A 25110-nucleotide genomic window follows, 5' to 3' on the forward strand; every position below is an offset into this window, starting at 1 on the left:
GCAGAACTACAGTTTAGTATAACATACATTTAGTTTTGAATTTTCTGTTTGTAACCAGAGATTTACATTCTGTTTTGAACCAAATTTGAATGTCCTTAGGACCTTAGCTTTGGGGAAATGTAGACCTCAAGAGTCAACCAAAAATATTTAGTTTTATGAGACACTGGCATACCACATTAGAGTTCAGTTAAAAGTTTCTCTGTTTTGCGTTTTGCTAATTCTAAAAGTCGGACCAATCTCAACAAGGCATCCTAGGAGAAGAAAGTACAGAAAGTTACTCCCTCTCCCCAGCCACTTTGTTTAGCTCCTCGGGGGTCCCAAACCAAGAGACAGTCTGCCCAGTGTGTCCTGGGTCATTCCCGGGACCTTCTGCCAGTGGGACATACCTGGAACATCTCTCCAGGGAGGCATCCAGGAGGAATATGAACCAGATGCCTGAGCCACCTCAGCCGGCGCCTCTCAACGTGGAGGAGCAGTGGCTCGAATCTGAGTCCCTCCAGGATTACTTTAATTCTCACCCTAACTGTAAGAGAGAGCCTGGACACCCTGCGGAGGAAACACATTTCGGCCGCTTACAACGAGGATCTTGTTCCCTTGTTGTCCTCTGTGAGCGGTCACCTTACTGTGGTGTGCTTTATGCCCCATGGCAGGGTTACCCATGGCAAAATGGTCCTATAGGTGAGGGACCAGACAAAGCACACTCTTTTGATGAGTACTATTGTTGGATCCAGCTTTCCCTTGCCCGGACGCAGGCCTCCCCTCTGGAGCCAGGCCTCCCCTCTGGAGCCAGGCCTCAAAGGCGCGCGTCTGGTGGCCGGACCTGTGCCCATGGGACCTGGCTGGGCACAGCCCAAAATGGCAACATGGGTCCCCCTTCCCATGGGCTCACCGCCTGTGGGAGGGGCCAAAGGGGTCGGGTACCCTGTGAGATGGGCGTCAAGCTAGTTAGCCGCTGCTCATCATCATTCTGTATCGTTTTTGTGTCTTGCACGACACTTACTTTCGGGGACGTCCAGATGGGGCCTTTTCCCTAGATGCCCGAATTACCCCCCAATGTTTTTGTTTGAATATTTTTATTTTCGGCTTTTCCGTGATTTTACATAAACTGACTGTATACGCAGTGTTTTTATTTTTAGATGATTTTTTGGGGTTTGTTTAAAAAAAAAATCCCCAATGCATTTCAATGAGCGACGATTATACGGGTATTTTTGCTGTTCGTGGGTAGGCCTGTCCCGTCTCCCGCGAATAGGAAAGGGAGGAACAACAGGTCAGATGTGCCCAAGAAGGGCATGAGTCAGAGGCATGAGGCATGATCAGGCAATTACAACCCCGAATATTCTCCTTCTAAATTACCTTCAATACATACACTTTTACTGTCATTAAAAACATTTACAGTACATCCCTACATCTACGTGTTGTCACACAAATTTACAAGATGGTACATTGATGCGTCTGTGGAGGACCTTCCTTTAGAAATGAATAATAATACCAGCTGAGTGTGACAAGCGATTTTCTATGGCAACATGGCAATTTACACAATCTGTCTTGTGACATAAGCCCAGAGCCAATAATCATGAATGACTACAGAGAGATGAAGGCTGTTACACTAATGAAAAGCTAGACAAGGAAGCATCTGTTGAGATGAAGGAAGCCACTAACTTAAATCCACCAAGTAAAAGGTCAACATAATCCCTCTCTTCCTTTTTTATCCAATTATTTTACCTTCCTAGCTCTTCACTGTCCTGAATTATTGCACCTAATTTATTAATTCTTAATAGCATCACCCACTGACCGGCTTTATTTCATAAGTGGCCTTTCATTTTTATTTCTTATTGTAAAACAAAACAAAAATAAATGAGCAGAGCAGGTAGAAAAAACACAGCTGCACTTCAATGTAAAGGCCCAGATTACCAATAGTGACATTTTTTATTTGTACAATAGAGACTTTAGTACATTATTCAAAACACTTCTTATATATTGAAAAAAATGTACATTCCAAAGCCCAAAATAGCTTCAGAATAATTGCTGCACAGCATGTTTTCAATTTTATACGTAGTTTCTTTTGTAAAAACTGTATCTTAAATAGTATGTACAGACAGCATCTGCAAAATGCATTCTAAACACGATATATATATATATATATATATATATACTGTGTGTATGTGTGTGTATACATACGTATACCATATATATATATATATATATATATATACTCATACACACACACTTCGGCAGTTACAATTCTCTTCATAAATATTCAAAATTAAAAGTGGAAGGATTTCAACTTGCTTTTGCAAATAAATAAATAAACAAATAAATAAACAAATGAATAAATAAACACATAAATAAATATATAAATAACCAGTGCCGTAAACTGTTGCTAAAAACTGTCCAACTTTAAGAGCATCTTTCTCTCGTCGGAGGTCAAATGACTTTTTGCCACACAACAGAAGAAGCAGCATTCAAGTCGAGTAAGTGTATACTGCAGAAAGCATGAGTACATTCACAATTAGGAGGAGTCATTTTAAATTTGATATCTTTCATAGCTATTGTATGTACAGATAAACCGTCTCAGCTCTTATGTATGCTTATCATAAAAAACTTTTTATAACTATAATATATATATATATATATATATATATATATATATATATATATATATATATATATATATATATATATATATATATATAAATTACAATTACATTAGAAATACATTTTGTACACTTTTGGATAGTTCATGTTTAAGTTCCCAAGTCATACTGTGCATACCTTCATCTTGTTATAAGAGTCATTATAAAATATCACAACTTTTGAGCAAAGCTAAGGTAGAGCAGTATATTTAGAAATAATTACCTGAAACATGTAGTAAAAATAATTTAATTATCAAACCTTTTCTCTCTTTGCATCATAATACCGTTCATATTTTTAGACTTTTTAGAATTAGTTTGTGTTGGCGGGTGTCACTCCAGCCATATAACTCAATCGTCTCATTTCATGCCAAAAACTTAAATGGCTGGAAACATATTGAAACATAACAATCACAGCATGACACTCGTACTAAAACAAAATGTTGCTAGAGCTTATAAAGTACATAGATGACAAAAAAAACATAACATACATTGAAATTAAATTATTATTATTATTATTTTTGCATTTCAGCAATCTGAAATGCGCTCAGTCATGTTATTTTGTCCTGCCTGTGCTGTATTAAGAATACAGTTTTTATTTTATTTTTAAAGACCAGTGTGGAACATGTACTTGCAGCAACTTCAGTGGTCCTCGACCATGATCACAGTGTAATGGGAGTCATTGCTTGCACAATGGAGTGATCCGAAGCTGTCTAGGACCACAAGGATTGTTATGTTGTAGAATTGCTGGACAGCTATCAGAGCCTGGTTATGGTGGCGCTGGTAAAGCATTTGTTTATGAACATTTGGTTGGGGGGGAATTTGTGGAGCATCACTTGAGGTGTGAAATTACCATTTTAGTTAGTCTTCATATCACTAAATGGCCAAAAATAACTAACAATGAATATTAGAACAGTTCTTCCAATAGCTCACATTGAAATAGGCCTACTGCACTGTTCTTGTGAGCATGGTTTTGTGTAATATGCAAGCAGACTGTTTGCAAGCAGACCCCACCCACTGAAGCCATGTTGCCTCTGGCGCTGTGGGTAGACCAGATGTGGGCCGCAAAAATGTAAGTTCTGGTATTTTGGGCCTGTGTAAATATCAGATGGGAGGATGAAAGGACTTGAATTGGACCAAATACAGAACATAATAATAATGTGAGATGCCACAATGCAAACGTGTCCAGTCAACAATAAACAGTGACTTGAGCGCATACTGTGTTTATCATATACTGTAAATTGTAAAAAAGATGTGATGTTGTTGAGAAAACTGTAGAAAACACTACAAATGTTCCAAATGTGACACAAACATTACGTATAAAATGCATCTGTTTATGAGAGGGTCTAGCTTATTTTATAAGTGCATCTGAATTCCGAAATTAATAGTATGGATGCAGCACTGCATATACTTTGTTATGCATTCTATTATGTGTAAACATTAGCTTGAGTTGCTCATTAGATGGCACTGCAGGACAAGTTAGATTCTGCTGGGAAACTCAATGGACAGCGGCTCAAAAATTTTCATATTGCTTGACTTTTCATCTAGCACAGCAGGCAGTTCTTTAAACAGAAAAAAAAGTTGTAGTGACTGAGCTCGAATGGGAAACCACAATCATGCCCATCAAGAAACTCAAAGACATAAATGAAATTGTGGTTTCAAAAACAATATAAACAAAATTGCTTCGGGCTCAGAGGGAATGCTCTAGAAAGCTGCAGCTCAATGTATGTACACAAGGCAGAACTTGTGTCATTCTAAATGTTAATTTCTGTACACTAGAGGCAGAAGTCTGGAATGGACAAAAGCAGTACAGAATACATTTATGAGAAATAAATCTCAAGATTCAAAACAAATGAATATAAAATGGTGCATGTGTGTTATGTTTTCTCACAGATTTGTAGTTACCATCCAAACAAAAGAGACTGACTTATTAGTTCACAAATTAATAACCCAAAACACAAAATCCAAGTTGGAGCAGCCCTGTGGTGACTCAAGGAGTGTCGTCCTTCAGGAATTTACCAGGTCCCATCGTCTCTGTACAGATAGCCGATATGCTAATGCGATTTGGCACACATATTTGCCTATAGTCCAGCAATAGGCAAAAAAGAAAAAGAAAAGTCTGCAATCCCCTAAAAATATTTCTCCCCAGTTCCATCAGCCTCCAGAAGAGGGCAGTAGAGTGGTTAAGGGTGGTGACAAGCACAGAAGTGATGTGTTCGCTCATATTGTTTCTAATGTATTTTTAGGGGGTGCTGTTGTCTCTCAGAATCACCAAGTCCACCATCCTTTGGAAACTCTTCAGCAGAGAGACGGCTGTCTCATGTTCCATGTGTAAAAAATTATGTCCATTAGCCTGCAAGGCAAACACGCAGCACAGTAAGCAGCATGTGTGTGCGCATGCATGGATAGATATGTGCATTGCAGTTTTCCTTATGTCTATTTGTGTGTTTGTGGAAGGATGGAGGGTCACTGCCATCATTAGCTCAGTAAACATCACTGTTGGGGAAAAGAGAGAAAAGTGGAGGATCTACACACATGCTGTTGAAAGAGAAGGGGTAAAGACAAAAAAAGGACATTTAAGATGAATTCAACAATTGTGAAGGAGGGTGGGGAAGAAGGGGATTCGACATAGAGATAGGGGTAGTAATATTCTCTGTAACAGAAACACTACAGTTGAAGAATTTAAGAGAAGAAGTTAAAGATCTGTATGCTAATGCCCTCATAATTTGGTGCACTTTAGCCACAAAGAGTGGGCAAATATTGCTAAGCCGAGATGTGCCATGCTGATAAGATTACTACTCAAAGGACAAGCAAAATGTCTTGAAAAAAAGTCCAGTATAAGTTATAGGGTCTTCACATTTACAGCTAGATTTTTGTAAAAAAATGAATGTACCATAGTAGATTATACATTTCTTATATAGTAGCTACTTCATTACTTTATGCAAACCCCAACTTTAATAAATTTGGGACATTGTATACAATGTAAATAAAACAATCAAATGTTTTGCTAATCCATTTCAATATATAAAATACATTCAATACACTTCAGGGGTGTCAAACTCATATTAGCTCAGGGGCCGCATGCATGGAGGAAAATATATTACCAAGTGGGCGGGATTGGTAAAATAATGGTAAATAACTTAAAAACAATTGCCGTCAATTATACACAGATTTTCGCTATATGTGAACCAGCCCTAAATTACAGAGATCAACTGAAATAATATTGTTCCAAAAAATAACACGAATGCAAATGGTACGCTGAAACACTTTGCCTGTATGAGTTTCGGACGTGTTAAATCTACCTGCTTTGCATATACATTGTTCTCAGAATGCATTGTGTGGCACAGTTAATAAAGTTATAAGGACGTTAATACTTGCCAAATGTATTTGTGTTACTAGTAATTCTATTTGTGTCGTATTTAACACGTTTACGGTCTATGATTAAATTATTATTATTTTTTAAACATACCGTAACTTTAAGTTGTGTGTAAAATAATGACATCCGGGACTATTGTTGTTTTGAATGCGGCCGAATGATTAATTGGTCCAACATTACAATTATTTTTTTTACTTTAACTAAATTGTCTCGTGGGCCGGATTGAACCCCTTTGTGGGCCTGACCCGGCCCGTGGGCCGTATGTTTGACACCCTGGACTAGCTATTTATTGTCCCAACAGATTTTTGAATTTGATGCCTGCAACACATTCCCAAAAATATGGGACTTTGGCATGTTTACCACTGTGTGTTACATCATGTTTCCTTTTAACAACACTCAATAAGGATTTGGGAACTGAGGACATTCAAGGGATACTTGACTCATTGAGACATTTTCAACAGTAAGAAGAGTATATTTTGTCTATAACTAATGTGATAACTTCATTATTTTTCATCAACAATTAATACCTTTAAAAACTAGTAGGTTAACGACCAAACATGTTTCAGTTTGCTGACCAAACTCAGAAAACAGGCAAGCCTTCGTTACCTACTTCCTCAGCACAGGTGATGTCATCTTCAGTCGACAGCAAGTGGAAAATGTGTTTTTAAAGAATTAATTGTACATGAAAAATAATGAAGTCAAGTTATAAAATTAATTCTGGACAAAATATTAACTTTTTAAATATGGCTCAATGAGTCAAGTATCCCTTTAATTATTGAAGAAGAAGAAGATCCTTGTTTTTTTTGTCCTATACACAAATGTTCACGGAATTTGACCTCTGATTTGACTCATCACAGCGAACACACACTGTCATAAGCACCACTGGAGAAGGGGGCTGCTTAAGCACCAGGGAGCAGTTTGGGTATCAGTGTCTTGTTCAAGGACACCGCAGCTGTGTGTCCGGGGAGGGATGGTCTTGAATCGGGCCTGTGTTAAAATTTCCACCGGCCCGCAGCCTCTGGCATAAAATTATTAATGTGTGGCCCGTCAGCACTGTTGACAAAAAAAAAAGAAGCTATTTTATATTTCACCAAAAGATGGCAACAAACCTGTGGATGCACTCTAGGGTGCATTCAGAAATATGTTCCGCTCTGGCCTTCTGAACGCACCATTCTCACAGTCGTGTTAGGTGTCAAGAGTGAATTTCTGCTGCATGACCCTTGTTGTGTGACCCTTTTCAGCCCATTTCTAAAATGGAGACTGCATCACTTCCAGGACAAGTTAAAATTGGCTCTTTTTTTCTGAAATACAAAACAATTGTCTGGCTAATTTGCCAAGAGAATGTGGCTGTTTTTAAGGAATTAAATATCAAGAGGCACGACTAGACAACCGAGGGGCACAAAGGCGGAAGTGCAAGAACTGGGCCACACGTTGCAAACAGGAAACGGAAAAAAAATCTGATGTGTCGGAAGTCCTGCCTCCTCTGTGGCATATACTCCATTAAGGAGGAATGTTCCAAACAGGTCTTATTATTTTTTTGTTTTAATCCGTTTATCGTTTTTTAATCCCAGCTTTTGTGGAACATGTTGCAGATAGCAAATTCAAAATGAGAGAATACTTGCAAAAAACAAAACAAAAACTTTCATCAATTTGACCATTACAATATCTTCTCTTTGTAGTGTATTCAACTGAATATAAATTGAAAAGGATTTGCAAATATTTGCATTCTGTTTTATTTAAGTCTATTTTTTATATCACAAAAAAAACTGGTACAATATTTTATCAGCAGTGTTTCTATTTTCTAGTTACACTGTAAGTGCAACAAAAAAAGAAGAAGAATATATGTAAATCTCTTGTTTTAAGGAAAGGGGGAGTGTTTGGGGGTGGTTGGGGGCTGGGTATGAGAGGGAAGGAGAACATGGTTGTTACTGGTCCATCTGTTGCTGAGTGAGAGGTGTTACCTGTAGTATCTTGTCTCCAGGCTGCAGGGAAGATGCAGCAGGCCCGTCATGCTGTACCCTAGTAACAAAGATACCCTATAAGTCAAAATGATACAACGTTAGGACAACACAGGGACACGATGGTTTAGAATCTTTGCCTTTCTTATTCTCATCTTAATATCCACCCCCTCCCCAAGAAAATAGCCTGTCTGCCAAAAATACAAGGGCAGCTAAAATGCATTCTCTTCATTCTGATTCTAGAGGTGCATGCACATACGTATATCCATTGTTCGAAATTGAGAAGCAATTCATTGCACAGATAAAGATTTAGGACTAGATGTAAAGATAATAAATGTATGCACCAAATATACAGTAGAATGAGGAGAGAACAATAGGTGTGAAATGGGTACTCTATTGGATAAGGTAGTGGGAGGGCAGAAGATAAACAGTCCCATTATTTCTTGAATCAACCCAAGGCAGAGATTATAAAAACACCAACATCTTTTCACATCTTGGTGAAAGATGCTTTTCAACACCGTGCGTGACATTGTGGCTATATTCAGCTCAATGTTTTTCAACTGGTTGTGCACCTGTTGAACATACGAGTGAGAGATGGGCCACATAGGGGGATGCCAGATGATAAAGAACTATACTCCGTAATAATGACAGTACTATAGCACCAACAAACAAAGTAAACACGTACAGGATACACTTATACAAAGGTGCAAGTTTCGGAAGTATAAGTTCACTTATAACACTGGCATTTGAACAGTGAGCCCCATAAAGGTTTTTCTAGATGTTCTAAATTTGAATTTGCAATGATGTGATCAATTGTGTACACACTGAAGAAAAACAATACTGTGTGTTCAATTTTAGTTCACATTTAAGCACAAAGAGAGGAAACTAAATGACCTTTCCTCGTAGTGTCATATGGAGCTCACTGTACATTATAAATTTACAAATACGCTTGTTAACAGGTGAAGTTGTGAAGCGTTAGTCAGAAATGTATGGCACAGAAGGCACAAAGCATGCCAAAGCATATTGACGTGGCAAAATACTGTATTTCCTCTGTTAACAGTAACATCAAAAACTGTCTTAAAACATAGAACAAAATTGACGGACAGCGCCTGAAAGAGGAGGGGAATTAAGGGAAAATATAATCACAGTAGACATCTCAAATTAGTTTATCTATTGACAGTGGCTCAATCTTTAAGGGTAGCAAATTAAAAACAGTAAATGTTGCTGTAGAAAACATCCATGACCCAAATTTGACTGGGAAAAAAAACACGTCAACAATTCCACTTCTGCTTTGATTTTATCATTAAAATTTAGGCAAAGTAAGTGTTTCATAAATTTTCCAAGGACTAGCTGTCTCTTCAGTTTTTAAAGGGCTACTTGACTCATTGAGCCATTTTCAGCAGCAAAAAGTTAATATTTCGTCCAGAACTAATTTGGTAACTTCATTCTCTTTCATGTACAATTAATACATTAAAAACTAATGTGTGTGTTTATTTTTTTGCACTCACTCACACACACACATACATACATACATACATGGTCTCTCAGGCGGGAAAGCGAACCCACGCCAACCTGCATCATAGGCAAGTGACAGTTCCACTCCGACAACTGGAGCCCCTTAAAAACAAATGATTCCACTTGCTATCGACTGAAGATGACATCACCTGTGCTAAGGAAGTAGGTAACAACCAATCATGGCTCAGTTTGCTGACCAAACCCAGAAAACAAGTGAACTATTATTGGTCGTTACCTACTTTATTAGATTTAGTTGTCGTGTTTCCTTTTGTCTGTTATGATTTGTGTTTTGTTATGTTTTCCTTCCTTGTCTCATTATCATTTTATTTAATAGACCAGTACGCAGAAGCTTTTACCTGAAATAATAAAATAGACAAACATTTCCCTTGCCCGGATGCAGGTCACCGGGGCCCCCCTCTGGAGCCAGGCCTTGAGGTGGGGCAAGTGTTTGGTTGGTTGTTTTTTTGTTTTTTGTAATGTTTTCTTTTGTCAGTTATGATCTGTGTTTTGTTATGTTTTCCTTGTGTCTCCCTTTGACTCGTCAAGTTTTATCGAGGCTCTTGTCCTTCCATTCCCCTGTGTCAGCCAATCAGTTCCCTCAGCCACGTGAGTCTTGTCCAGGTGTCTCTCTTTGTCTCATTAGTATGTGTATTTAGTTCCCTGCTTTCTTTCAGTCCTTATCGGTTCACTGTCATCACGCCCTTGCCATGTCCTTGTCATGTCCATGCCATGTCCATGACCTTGCCACGTCATGGGTGTCAGCCAAAGGTGGGGACCTTGGCGCTCCAATCCCCAGCTACAGAAGCTGGCTCTACATGGATTGCCACCTCTCTGGTGGGGAATTAGTCTGACCTGGTGTGTGAAACAGAAGTTCCGACTAAGCATAGTTGGACTCACCTCCACAAACAGCTTGGGTTATGGTATCAGTCTGCTCGAGAGGGGTTGGACTCTCTTCCACTCTGGAGTTGTCCACGATGAGAGGCGCAGAGCAGGTGTGGGCATACTTATTGCCCCCGGCTTGGCACCTGTACGTTGGGGTTCACCTCGGTGGACGAGAGGGTAGCCTCCTTGCTGGAGAGCGCTCCCCCTGGGGACTTCCATGTTCTACCGGAGGACTTCAACACTCATGTGGGCAATGACAGTGAGACCTGGGAAGCATGATTGGGAGGAATGGCCCCCCTCTGATCAGAATCCGAGCGGTGTTTTGTTACTGGACTTCTGTACTCATCACGGATTGTCCATTACGAACACCATGTTCAAATATAAAGGTGTCCATATGTGCATTTGGCACCAGGACACCCTCGGCCACAGTTCGATTATGGATTTTGTGGATCTGTCATCGGATTTGTGGCCGCTGAACATCAACTTGTTGTGTGTTGGCTCGGATTGTGAGGGAAGATGCTGGTCTAATCTGGCCGGACGTATTGTGAGAGTTTGCTGGGAACATCTGGCAGAATCCCTGCCAGAAAGAGTTTCAACACCCACCCTCCTGCAGAGCTTTGCCTTTGTCCCGGGGGAGGCGGGGGACATTGAGACCGAATGGACTGTTCTACGCCTCCATTGTTAAGGCGACCGATCAGAGGTGTGGCTGCAAGATGGTTGGTGCCTGTTGTGACAGTAATCCACAAACCTGCTGGTTGACCAGCAGTAAGGGATGCCGTCCATCTGAAGAAGGAGTCCTACCGAATCTTTTTTTGCCTGTGGGACTCTATAGGCTGCTGACAGATACTCGCTGGCCAATGCGGTTTCGGCAGTCGCTGAGGCAAAAACCCGGGCATGGAAGGAGTTCGGTGAGGCCATGGAAAATGACTTCTGGACGGCTTTGAGGAAATTCTGGTCCGGCATCTCAGGAAGGTGAGGCAGTGCACCATTAACACTGTGTATAGTGGAGATGGGGTGCTGCTGACCTCGACTTGGGACGTCTTGGGACTACTTCAAAGACGTCCTCAATTCTGAAGTGGGCTCTCCTATCTCTGGGGCCAAACTTACTGAGGTGGTTAAAAAGCTCCTCTGTGGCAAGACCCGTTGATGTTGTGGGGCTGTCCTGGTTGACACGCCTCTACAACATTGCGTGGACATCGGAGACAGTGTACTCTGGATTGGCAGACCGGGTTGGTGGTGGTCCCTTTTTTTTTAAGAAGAGTGACTGGAAGGTGTTTAGCAGCTATTAAATAGATCCCACTTCTCAGCCTCCCTTTTAAGGTCTATTCAGAGGTGCTGGAGAGGAGGGTCCATGGGGAAGTTGAATCTCAGATTCAGGAGGAGCAAAGTGGTTCTTGTCCCGGTCGTGAAACAGTGGACCAGCTCAACAACCTCAGATGGGTCCTCAAGAGTGCATGGGAGTTCACCCAACCAGTCTACATGTGTTTTGTGTACTTGGGGAAGGTATTCAACTGTGTCCCTGGGGGAGTCCTGTGGGGGCGGGTGCTATAGGAGCATGGGGTACCGAACATCTTAATACAGGCTATTCGGAGTAAGTCGGATTTGTTTCCAGTGAGGGTTGGACTCCACCAAGGTTGCATTTCGTCACCAATTCTGTTCAGAACCTTTACGGACAGAATTTCTAGGCGCAGCTGAGGTGTTCCGGTTTGGTGGGCTCAGCATTGCATCTCTGCTTTTTCCAGATGATGTAGCGCTGTTGGCTTCTTCAAGCCACAATCTCCAACTCGCACTAGAGCGGTTTGCAGCCGAGTGTGAAGCGGTTGGGATGAAAATCAGCAACTCCAAATCCTTGGTCCTCTGTTGGAAAAGGGTGCAGTGCCCTCTCCAGGTTGGGGATGATATCCTGCCAAGTGATGGAGTTCAAGTATCTTGAATCATGTTCCTGAGTGAGGGCAGAATGGAGCGCAAGATCAACAGGTGGATTGGTGTAGCGTCTGCTGTTATGTGGACTCTGTATCGGTCCGTTGTGGTGATTTACCTGTCGATCTTTGTTCCTACCCTCACCGATGGTCATGAGCTGTGGGTTGTGGCCGAAAGATCAAGATCTCGGATACAAACGGCCGAAATGAGTTTCCTCTGCAGGGTGTCTGGGCTCTCCCTTACAGATAGGGGTAGAAGCTTGGTCATTCGGGAGGGACTTAGAGTTAGAGCTCAAAACTCAGAGCTGCTCCTCCATATTGAGGAGCCAGCTGAGGTGGCTCGGGCATCTGGTTCGGATGCCTCATAGACACCTCCCTGTTATGTCCCGAGGATGACCCAGAACATGCTGGAGAGACTACGTCTCTCGGCTGGCCTGGGAATGCGTGGGATCCCCCTGGAGGAGCAGGGCTAGTTTGGGCTTTCCTGCTAGAGCTGCTGCCCCTGCAACCCAACCTCGGATAAGTGGTAGATAATGGATAATAATAATAATAATAGTTTTATTATTCTCATTCTTATTATTAATTTCTGGTTCAGTAAAGCCCAGTGAGTCGGCTCAAATTTGGGTATAAAAACTGAATTCAGTTTAAAATGATGAAATGTCCAGAGCTCACTGAAATGGAAAGAGTCTACATTAAAGCACGTCATGATGCTGTATGGTCTCGTCGCCCTTTTATGACAGGTGGCCTTATACATTTTTTAAACACCAAATTCATATCTGATGTGTCAACTCTTATTTGTAGTTACATTCTATCATGTGTTTACTAACACAATTTCAAATATCGCAGTGACACTGTAGATGAGTGCAACTGAAACGTACCCTTAAACTGGAAAATTTGTAATCAATCAATCATTAAAATTAAAGAGACAGTGTGTAATTTTTTTGGCCATCTAGTGGCACTGGTGAAGAAATACAATGCAACGACCTAGCATTTTGAAGCAAACGCATTACGGTGCCACAGAGAGACCACACTTTGCAAGCCTACCACCAATTACTATGTTCTCTAAGTTTGTCTCCTTTGGCGGCAAAAGTTTGCGGCGAAATATATCAGCCTCTTAAAAGGTGAGGCATGACCCATGAAATATGTTTAGTGATTGCTAGATCTGAGATTATATATATATTTATAAAAAAAAATAAAATATATATATATATATATATATATATATATATACATTGATGAGATTGAACATATACCATGTCAGAGGGTTTGAAGGGATTCCCCTGACCGCTGATGCCACCAGAGATGCTAAAACCAAGACCAGGGTTCTTCTCTATTCTAACACATAACTAGAAAGAGAGGAGAAACATAGACAATTGGAGGAAGTAAACTGCAAGAAACAAAGTTGAAATTGACTGAACACCGACCACTTTTCATGTTCCAGAACAGTGGTTCTTAACCTTGTTGGAGGTATTGACCCCCACGAGTTTCCAGTGCACATTCACCGGAACATTCTTGATTGAAAAATGAAGTATGATTTTTATTTTTATTTTCAAATTTTAGACATAGGTATCCACCTTATTCCTACGCCCCATGAGCCTTTGCAGGAATGATGTCCCTTACTTCCGGAATAGATCAAATCCCGCATTTTGAGTCCACTTTCTATGACAGTTACAGTTGGTAACAATGTGGGAACGCCGGTTATTGCAGCTTTAGCTTCCTGCTAATCTAGCAGGGTAGTAGGATGACATAAAAAAAAAAAACGGTGACAATGTAGTTACTTTCCGAACTCTGTTGCTTCAAACGTGAGGCAATGAGCAATCTCAAAAGCTCTAAGACGAATCAAATCCTACACAAGATGACATTTGTCGTGTATTTGTGAAGAAGTTGGGCACAGCATTTTTTAGCTTAATGCAGATGTAGCAGCCCGCCAAACCCACTCCTTCCCACTGCATGTTAACCACATTACCGTCCGGGACAGTCTAGCTTGATGTAAACAAGCTTCACGCCACTTGATGTCATAAACTGCAATCAATCTGAAGCAAAATTTATGCGAGCATCTCTACTTAGGTCAACTTCAACCGCTGCACGTGCAAACCTCTCCCAAGGAGCTCACTACAGCTTGATGACAAATGCTTACCGTCCATAATAAAAAAAAAAATGCTGCGGCCGTTCTAATAATTTCAGAGATTTGATACTAAAGTGTCGTGTTTCCCATACACATAAAAATCATACCTCATGTTGATGTTGGCACCCGGCGAATCTTGTGCCGCGGTAATTGTCGCAAAGCAAGCAGGTTTGATGTGCGTGTTGTGCTTTTTGGCCACAAAATGAAACGACTTGAGCATAGGTGGTAGATGTGGCATTTCAAATGAAGATTCTCAGACTAATTCCTGTGGTGGGGGGGGGGGGAATAAAAATATTCAAATAAGCCGCCCTGTTACACGAAACCCACTCTAACATATATCAAAATTAAGGCTGGAAGCAGAAGTCTGTACCACAATCGTTTCCCCATGAGAGCCCTCAGGAATAAGGTGCATAGGGTTTACTGGTGAACAAAATGAACAGGAGAGTAGCCTTTCCATCGAATCCGGCTCTCTTCACCTTGAATTCAAAAAGCGTTGTGCCCCCATGTCAATGCAGTTTAATTAAGGAAGTGTTCCTTTAGTTTTGCTAAATAGCTAGTTGTGCGGGACTAGAATTGTTCAATTTAGCATGCAGTTCGGACTCTGACTCCCATCTCTCAACTCAACTCTATATTTATAGAGCATTTTAAAACAACCACCGCTGTTTTCTAAAGATGAAACCTAGGAGCAGCAGATACATTGAAAAGAACGAAAACCCCAGAATTTAACCCTGTGGATTACCATATACCATTATACATTTGAATTCATATTGCACATATACAGTACATCCGACCACTTTCTTTTTTTGCTTGACTGAAGAGATTACAATAATAAAGAAATCCCACGACGTACCATCACAACAGCCACAAGTCGACTAGGGCTTGGTATTGCCAACAACCTCACGATACAATGCGTATCACGATACAGAGGTCACGATACAATACATATCATGATACACATATATTACGATAAATGGTCTTCAAGGTGATATGTTCCCTGATATTTTACATTACTTTACATACATTTGTATTTAAACAGTCATATGTATGCCCAAATTATGTTTTTATTATGCTGGATGGCAAAAATGTTTTATTAGCAGCTCTTCCGGTTTACCACCAAATGGCATGCTTAGTCTAAATGTGTGTGCACTGCGCAGCAAGGGAAACTTTACAAATAGGCATGGGCTGATATTAGATTCAAACGGTATGATAACCATGAGCAAAAAATATTGCAGTATTAAAATTACAGCTCTAAAATGTGCTTATTTGTTATATTTGGTTTAATAAAAACAGCATTATTTTTTTCGTTTAGCACATTAAGCATATTTTAAACAAAATATTGAATATTTGGTACATTAAGAAACATGTAAAAAAAGTTTATTGAAAGCAATTAACTTCAAAGAGACTGCTCATTTACACAACTGCACCATAAATGCCTCTTTACAAACTAATGTGCAATATTGATTCTGATGCCTCCATATCAATACATATATTGTAAAGAGGCCCACAACAATATATTACCATGTCTTTTTTTAACACACCCCATTGAGCGCACCAAATTTCCTGTAGCACACTTAAAGCAAATGATTATTACAAATCTTTTGAGTCGGGTGTGTTTTGACCTCCACCCAACCCCTATGGTTTGATCGAACTCAGGTTAAGAACCACTGCTCTAGAAGCATTATTACATGATCTTGAGCCTCAAAGAAATCATGGCAAAAACTATCAGAATGACAGATTGGCAAAATTAAATGCATTAATTACATAGTTGGAATACCAAAACTCAGACATTCAGGAATACCAAATACTGCATAGTTACTTAATCCATTAGAGAAAAGTAAGTAAACTAAGCTTTTAGAGTTTGGAAGTTAGTGTCCGTGGATTGCATTTCATAACAAATTTCAATTTAGACAAAACAAACATTCTTTCTAACCTTTTTTTTTTTTTTTCTTCTTTTTTTTCTTTTTTTTTTTTCTTAAGAGCTCAGTATTGTTCATTCGGAAATGTCATCATCATTGCTCTTTTTTTTTTTTTTTTTTTTTTTTTATATATATATATATATATATATATATATTTTTTTTTTTCATTCTTTCTAACCTAATAACAATAACAACATACTCGCCCACTGACTTTTAAAACTGACCTTTAAAATTGCAGCTGATGAGGCTGCTTCAGACAGATAGATGAGAAGAAAAGGGAACTATACCTGTTCCTGGAAACCATCAGTGCTCTTCTGGCCTTTAGTTTGCAGAAGACAGCGGGCGCTCTGAGGCCGCGGGTTGGTATGAGTTGTCACTACAACCTGGTTGCTATGCACCATTCCCTGGTTGCTGTGGTACTGGGGGTTGTTGGGAGGATGTGGAGGCTGATGTGATGTGTGGGTGGTATGCAGATTGTACTGGGGTTGGTTTCCAGATGAGGACAGGGCCATTGGCAGGCCAGCACTTGAGTAGACCTGGCCAGGAGTGCTAAGCGCTAGATGGAAAAAATAAAGCATCATTGCGCTACCATTCAACTTTTCTAGGAGTAATAGTTAACTTCCCTAAATAATCGGAAACAATTCACAATGAGAATAAGAATCAGTTTATTAGTTACGTATGCACAAACACGTGGAATTTGTCTTCTGTCACAAACTGATGACATGACATGATGCAGTGTTTCCGCTACATCCAATTATGAGTGGCGGCTCGCCGCTCCTAATTCCTAGCTGCCACTCCATCAAATTTCCAGGGATTACAGTTCTCCATCGCCCCAATGGATTTCCGCCATTAGGAAAAATTAAGAAGAAACAAACAAATTTGAAGAGCACCTGTTATGTGTTAATTTTTTCAACACTTAATGTTAATGAGGACATCTTCAACATTTTTTGATCCACTGCACACTCTCATCCTCTTTTTCTAATCAGTTAATTACTTGCATAATAAGGAAAGAAAATACCCCAATAGTTTGACATGAACAAATATTCTGAATGTCATATGCAAACATTTATTAAATGATTTACTTTAATGCATGTAGTTGTGTTTATTGCTCAAACACAACCTTTGCTACCTTTAACGTAACCATCCGCTGTCAAGCTAAAGGATAATATGCGGTCAAAATTAATAGTGTGATTAATCTGCGTTAATACGTGATAAATGCTATAAACTCATCAGGAAGGTGCCGCAATTGTAAACATCGACAGGCATGAAAATCACGCACCTTTTAGTGAAATATGCCTTTTAGAAACCAAAATATGTGACCTACGTAAATTGTGGCTATCCAATTAGAAATTAATTGTTTGTGTGTGTCGGGGGGAACTGCTACATGCTACATTTGGCAACGCCATAGCTGGTAGCCGCTGCACCGTGAAAGTAAGTCAAGTGTTATCATTCCGTCTCAAACCACCCACAGCTTTACTAGGGACACTGGGGCTGGGACGACTGGAATACTGTATGTGTTTTTTTGTGTGCTTGATGTGTGTTTATTATGCTTGATATTTTTTTCTTCTCAATTTCCCAATAAAGTACTGTATATAACCATTTACCTTGAGGAACGTTTCCTTGATACTGGACCCCGGACGGAACAACTGATAAAGGCATTCCTGGCTGATACTGGACCCCCTTATTCATCATTCCACCGTCATAACCCTGTTGGCCAACCATACGATGAGGTGTTGTGGCCGACGAAGGGGCTGAAGAAGTGACGATCATGGTGTTGTGAGAGTGGCTTCCCTGTGCAAATCGAAAGGAGACACATTTGCTTATTTTTCCTTCTTTCTATACATTTATGCCAACTCTGACCTTTTTCATGAGGTTCTCAGGGGGAACATCTCTCCTGCCAAGTGAGTAGGGTGCCCATTGATTGCTTCCTGACACACCCTCTTGGTCGTTATCCAGCATAGCAGCCTGCTGGGAGGGGGTCTAGAAGACAGGAAAAAGGACAGAAGAACATTTGGCAAGACTTTAATTATGACAACAATGTACTAAATACACAAACAACAGCATCCTCTTGATTTTGCCTGTATGTCTCAATATGGAAACACTTTTTTTCTTCACCCTGGCTCAATTTTAAAAGAAACTACACTGGAAGATTTCCTCCTTTATGTAAGGTTTTGTCATTTTTGTTAAACCTGCAGTCACCTTTTTCACCCGTGCTTGTGCTTCCTCCATTTCTCTTTGATTTACAAGTAGAATCATTATCTGCTTAACACTGACTATGAGCGTTCACATTTAAATAGGTCTTTGTGATAATTCCATGAATATTATCCATACCTTGGCCAAAACCTTGAGTTAAAGTATATTAACATGTGTTGATGTTGTCTGGAGATGGCAACATTTTTATTTTTTTTACTATTTTCATCGTTATGAATATTATTCATAATGCTGATCTTATCAGACACAAATACAAATACAATGCAAAGACCGAGCATGTGCATTTTGAAGCACGCACACTACATTGCCTCAGAGATAGCACACTTCACAAGCCTACCACCAATTACTATGTTCGTCAAGTTCTTCTCCTTCGGGTATACATAGCAGACATTTGGAGGAAAAACAAGTCAGCATCCTGTAAGGCGTGGCACGGCCTATGTAATCTAATTAGTGATTATTAAATATACGAATATATTAAAAAAATTGTGTTTATGTGGTTTTTTTTTGGTGCATATTATTGAAATAAATAGGTTTTTTTTAATGAATAAAATGAACACTGAAATATTAAACAATTCTACACACTTGTCCTTTAAATATTTTTAAGTAAAACACATCAACATGATTTTATTTGTTTGTTCAACATAAAAAATAAATAATGGAATTTCTGGACTACACAACACACTTAGAGCCACAACAGCTAAATTTAGCTATTCACCTTATTAGCCGCACGTCCCCACATTATAACATAGGGTAATTGCAAACAGAGGTGTCACACAGTCAGTCACAGTTAGAAAAGTCATTGATTGTTGGGTCTACTCTCCATATGGCACGCACATGCTGTGTCCTAATGTCACGTAAATGCATAGTGATGCTGTTTTATGCACTTAAAAATGGCAATGTCCTACCAGAGTCTGTGATGAGAGCGCTAATTTTTAAACTACTTGTAACTTGTTTTCATCAAACTTTTGCTATAGTAAGAGTGTTAAAGCAATCACAACTATTGTGCTAAATAGACTAATGAACTCCATCTCGGTAAATCACGTCTGGTTTACTGCGTGTCACACGGCTGTACAATGGCTGTTCTGATTAATGTAGTGACACATGTAAACGGAATAGATTGCGTCACATGTAAACATCGTTTTCATTCCATTTGGTCATTTGGTTTCATTCTTATAGGAATACAAGGCTCTGTGTAACCCATGACTGATATGAAGATTCAGTATAAGTGTGCCCTCTGACAGTTTTAGTTTCAGTTGGTCAGATGTGACGAGATTGACATTAATAAATGTATTGGCGGCATCAAGCTCGTAAAAATCTAAAAAATAACCAAGTCACATTTAAAGCTGCAGGGTTAAAGGTGTGGCTTGTAGTCCAGACATTTCAGTATGTTATGACAAATCAAAAAGGCATTTTAACTCAAAGTTTGGTCTTGGTGTGTTAAAGTCATAGTGTTGTTATGACTTTCATCGTGTCTCATCAGCAAGTCACTCGCATAAAAGTGGAATGTGATACAGCTTCTAAAGTGTAATTTCCTTCACATCATCGATTCAAGACTCCACATGGACTGGATGAAATACAAAACCACAACCCACAAACATAGGTGACTCTGACATAGAAAAACATGACAGAGCTTTTTAGCGTGTCTGCTTGTATGTCTACCTATTTCTACTTTTTTGTTGTAGTAGTAAAAGTGCATTCAACCATTGTTTAGATTTTGTCTAAAGAGAATTATGCAGCATCAGTTATTCCTAATGCAGCAACTTTTTCAGATTTAATATAAAACCATACAGTGTAGTGCCACTGTTCTCATTGGGATACTCACAGCAACAGCAGAAGGAGGAGGAGGTAGTGGCAACCAGCGGCCAGCAGGGGGCTCATGTTTAGTGTTATTGTAAACATTAAAGTTCAAAGTGCTGCTGCGCCCCTGGCCGTGACCCCCGCCCTGACAGAGCATGCCCAGCGTGAGCGTATTGTGCTTTAGAACACCACTCTGATTGGAGAAGACAACATCACATGACATGGGTGAATGGAGAGAGATGGAAGGCATAGCCAACACAGTGGGGGCTGCAGCATTGGGAAGACACACTGAACTCCACACACATCAATAACAAACACTGATAAGAAACACAAAAATAGCGCAGATTTGCTGAAAGCACAGAAAAATGTTAGCTAGTGTTTGATCATACACACAGTGAATATTGTGTCATCCAAGCAACAATTGGTGTACAATGTCATTCCAACATTAATAAGCACATTTGTTAGTGAGTCCTAAAAGTTGGTAGCATGGAATACCCATCCTGCTATAAAGTTCCTTACTGCAAATATCTACCATTCTCTTGTTGTCCAATGGCCTCTTTGCACAACTCCACTACTACTTTTGCAAGTTCAAACTGTACGTGTACTGTACTGTACGAAGTGTGTACGGGAACGCCCCCTTGAACTCGGAAATTCTACTCGCGAAGTCGGAAAAAAAAAGGACCCCGACTTCACCGACGGACGACAAGTGACGTCACTCTACAATCGCAACCCCTCTGGAAACACGGACCGTGAATGGTAAAACACATTTTACGCAAGTATAAAACTAGATAGCTTTCTTCATTCATAAATATTCAACATAACTTCACATGACACAACATACGTGACAGTATGCCGCTATCTCCCTGCATGAAATTATACGGTGATCTACTGAACTGTATGGAATGCTTATGAAATAAGATAAAAACAATAAATGAAGCAAAATTGCGAGAAGGTAAGTGTGCTGGAGGTCAAAATTAGTTTTAAGGACCAACAATTGTTTTGAGCAAAAACAATTTATCACCATTTATCATTTGGTTGTTTACTTTCGCTTCAAACGCTTTCAGGTCGGAACTGGAAAAAAAACAACTCGGATATATCAGACTTCCGACCATCCTCGAATGCAGCATTAGTCCATTCATATATAAGTTTGTGTGTCAGGCACATAAGTGTACCTTTCTAATGCAGATACTTGGGTCCCAATGGTGAAAAAAAATCATAACCCTTATAAAGTGTTAGACCTTTAGTTACTGTATGTAAAAAGTTCATATACATTTGCTTTTTTGTTAAGTCTTTATGATATGTTCCAACACAGTCATTTTATATATTTGTGGTGTTACAAGTCAAGACGCAGCAGAGAATAGTATCTGTATGATTCATTTCAAATGTGTCCTGGGGATTGCAAAGACATTCACTTTGGAGATCTCAAAACAGGTGTCAGACTAGCAATAACTTTTTTGCTAGTCCAGAGGGAATCCACATATTACATCAGATACTGAGGGTGTTGACCTCACTGCACAAACTTTGAAGCCAGATAACTGTAGTTAATGTCAACACACGTTTACAGTGACGTATTAGCGTTATATTGGGGACTTAATAATATAAAGCAGCTCTTAGTTGTCTCTCTGTTGGTATGAAATCAAACTAATGTTTGGAGGTGTGCAAGTTGAACCAAAGTGGGCACTAGTTTGATTTTCAATTTGTACTTGCAATTATGATTACCCTAAAGTTGGTTTTATGAACAAGAAAAGGATGTAACACCATATATGTCAATATATAATTAATAACCTTAAAATACACCACAAAAAAAACAAGCAATTAATTTTTTAGTTGTCCACTAAAATAATATACAGATAATTACACACTATCTTCACTATAGGGAAGAAGAAAATACTTAATAATGTTTTATTTTTTATTTTGGTTAAGGCCGAATGAGTCCACAGGTCAAGAATATGAGTGTTCTCCACTAATACAACAATTTTCATTATTGAAGCGACTACATTTAAAAACCAAGGCTACTACTTTGCAAAAAGGATGCCTTTAGAGTTTTTTGTTAAATGCATTAAAATTATATCGTAAATAATGACACTGTAAATCATTTAAAAAATGTTATTATTGTTATAATAACTATAAGAAGTGTCGCCTAAAAAATGTTGGATTATGCCATTTGACGACGTGATTTCTTCTGCACTTGCTCACAGTAGTGACTGTGCTTGGCTGACAAGAGGTGACAGTGTGGAGTGGACACGCACATGCAGCCAGACGCATATCTGGTCAACTCTAAAACACAAACTTACATAGATACAGACATAATGGGGTTCCATACGTGGTATACTGTACAGTAAGTGTATGTGTGAGTGTGACCTCTCACGTGTTTATTGTTTCAACATACCCTGTCCAGGCGTTTGGCCTCGATGTGCCTCAGCAGCTGTTGCCTCCAATCGGCGGGCATCTTAGAGGTGATGTCTTCGGGCTTCTGCGGTACCACAGGTCGGACCTTGATGGTGTCATCAGAAGGCTTCTCTGGGCAGGTTGCCAGAGTGTAGTCAGGCGGCATCTTCTCCAGGAGGGCCGCCATGGTGGGACGAGCTGACACTGGACGTGCCTGATGGTCAAGTAACAGTCACTTGTACGGACATTACAATATTGCACATCATTTTAAAGGATAACTCAACACCAAATCAACTTTTTTTTGCTAAAAAAACTGGTGTGTACAAATGCTGTCTACATGTCCTGGTCATTACTTTGACATGTTAGTGCATGTTTGTTGAAAGCTTGAATTTGGGGCAAAACCCATGTGTTCGGCGCCATCTTCAGGTTACACACTAGGATAAACTAAATTTGGCTGTTTGTCCTCTCATTACATGAGACGATACATACTACGTCACTTGTTCTGCATGACGTAGTCGCCCCCGCCACCCACACACGCCTCCTTAAACGGCTTCTTGGCGAGTTGCTGTTGTCAATCCCAGCCAGACCACACCCAACTCTCTCCCCATTCGCAACCCAGCAGTCCTCCAGGCAACACCCACTTTGAGCGACGATTTCAAATTTGAGTGAGGTGTGGAGCAAGAGTCTGACATTCTGTTGAGTTTGCTTTTAAAGCTCCTGTATGGCAAAACAGATACAGACAATGAAACAGCCTGCATGTTCAGTATGGCACTTGTCCACACTGTCTTCTCAGTGGCTGACCTGCATAGATGAGGTAATATACAGGGAATAGCTGAGCAAAGTAACAGAAAATGAAATTTATTTGCACAAAGACTAAATTAGGGCAGATAAGTGAAAAATTAAGTGTGACAGTATTTGCTGTGTTTGTGGTGATCCAGCAAGTAACTTTAAGCCTTTTGTACATATATGTAGCTTCAAATTCTGAAAGAAGTAGACATTAGTCACAAGTGCTCTATGTTCATTTTCCAGCACAGTTTCTATACTTTGTCTTTCATGCGCAAGTGTAGCCAATGCAGTGATTACTAAACTGCTGGAGATTGTTGCTATTTTGGGATATGTCTGACATCCTGCTCTCTATGACAAAACTGACAACATTATTTGAAAATCTTGGGTGACGAGACATTGTGACTGGAGCAAAATATGTTGGCAATAATAAAAAATAATGATAACAATTAGTGCTGTCAAGCGATTACATTTTTTTTTTAGTAATTAATCGAACAATTTTCTGTAATTAATTGCGATTAATCACATTTTCTACTTCTGCTTCCACCTTTTTCTACAAAGCTTGTAACAGATATTTACTTATGTAGCATTTTGGAATTAATGTAAAATCATTAAATTCAAAGTACATATTAGAATCAAAGACTGTTTCTAATAGCTTTCTTTGATAATTGAACAGAATTCTTCTCCTGAAAAATACAACTGATCAAAACTCAAGCTTTACCAGTCATCCTTTTCTCATAGAAACAATTCTCAAAACTTCTCACTTCCAGATTTAGTTGAATTTGGCTTTGTGCTCGTGCAAGCGTTCAAATTACTTGAGATTTCTCCAACAAGCTTCAAGCAAGTAAAACTGAAAGTTAAACTACCTAAAGTCTTGTTTATCCATCTTTGTGCCAGTGGATAAGTTTGGTAGCCCTAATAAAAATGCATCAAATTCATACAGCGCTTCCTTTGCTATTGCACACTCAAAGCGCTTACAATGGATACATTATTGAATAATGTTCACATGTGAATAATCATTGTTCACCTACTCGAGTACTTGCAAATTCTCACGCTGGTGGCGGTAAACTACATATGTAGCCACAGCTGCCCTGGGGCAGGCTGACAGAGGCGTGGCTGCGGTCCCTCCAACCGCCACCAAACATTCGCTCCAGGCATGCTCCAGTGTGAGTGGCACTATATTTATTTATTAGTAGTAGTAGAAATAATTATAGTAATAATAATCATAAAAATAAATTATTATTATTAGTAGTAGTAGTAGTAGAAGTAGTAGCACTTGTAGTAGTAATAATAATAATAAAATATTATTATTATTATTATTATTAATAGTAGTAGTAGTATTAGTAGTTGAAGTAGTACTAATAGTAGTAGTAGTAGTTGGTGTTACATTTACCTGAAACTGGCTCAACATTGAACTCATATCAGGGCTACAGTTATGGTACTGTTGTGCTGTGCACAAATAGGCGGAAATTGGTACATATTTTTGAGTGGGCGTGGCAAAACTGAATCATAATTTGCAAAATCGGATCAGATGGTATGAATTTTTGCGTTAGTCCACTTTCTATGACAGTTACAGACTTAAACCATGTCAGAACTTAAAAGACAATGTC

The 25110-nt window shown here is 39.5% G+C and overlaps 1 protein-coding gene across 34 annotated transcripts in view; it reads right to left on the bottom strand.

Moving 5' to 3' along the window:
• Positions 1-1895: 1895 nt before the first annotated feature.
• The window catches only part of lrrc7 (leucine rich repeat containing 7), a 127488-nt gene continuing 104273 nt past the window's right edge, over positions 1896-25110 (bottom strand). For 6 of the 34 annotated variants that reach the window (XM_086088370.1, XM_086088371.1, XM_086088369.1 and 3 more), the window contains 8 exons: positions 22719-22931; positions 20355-20522; positions 18182-18301; positions 17926-18112; positions 16609-16877; positions 13534-13626; positions 7968-8042; positions 1896-4983 (listed from right to left, as the gene is read on the bottom strand). In XM_086088370.1, the coding sequence (XP_085944496.1) occupies positions 4873-4983; positions 7968-8042; positions 13534-13626; positions 16609-16877; positions 17926-18112; positions 18182-18301; positions 20355-20522; positions 22719-22931 (1236 nt within the window). In that variant the 3' untranslated portion in view covers positions 1896-4872. The other 28 variants (XM_086088392.1, XM_086088380.1, XR_015096420.1 and 25 more) reach the window with 27 other exon arrangements.

The sequence above is a fragment of the Leptonotus elevatus genome, chromosome 11 (assembly GCF_054856555.1).
Source record: "Leptonotus elevatus isolate MCC_2025b chromosome 11, RoL_Lele_1.0, whole genome shotgun sequence".
Classification (NCBI taxonomy): Eukaryota; Metazoa; Chordata; class Actinopteri; order Syngnathiformes; family Syngnathidae; genus Leptonotus; species Leptonotus elevatus.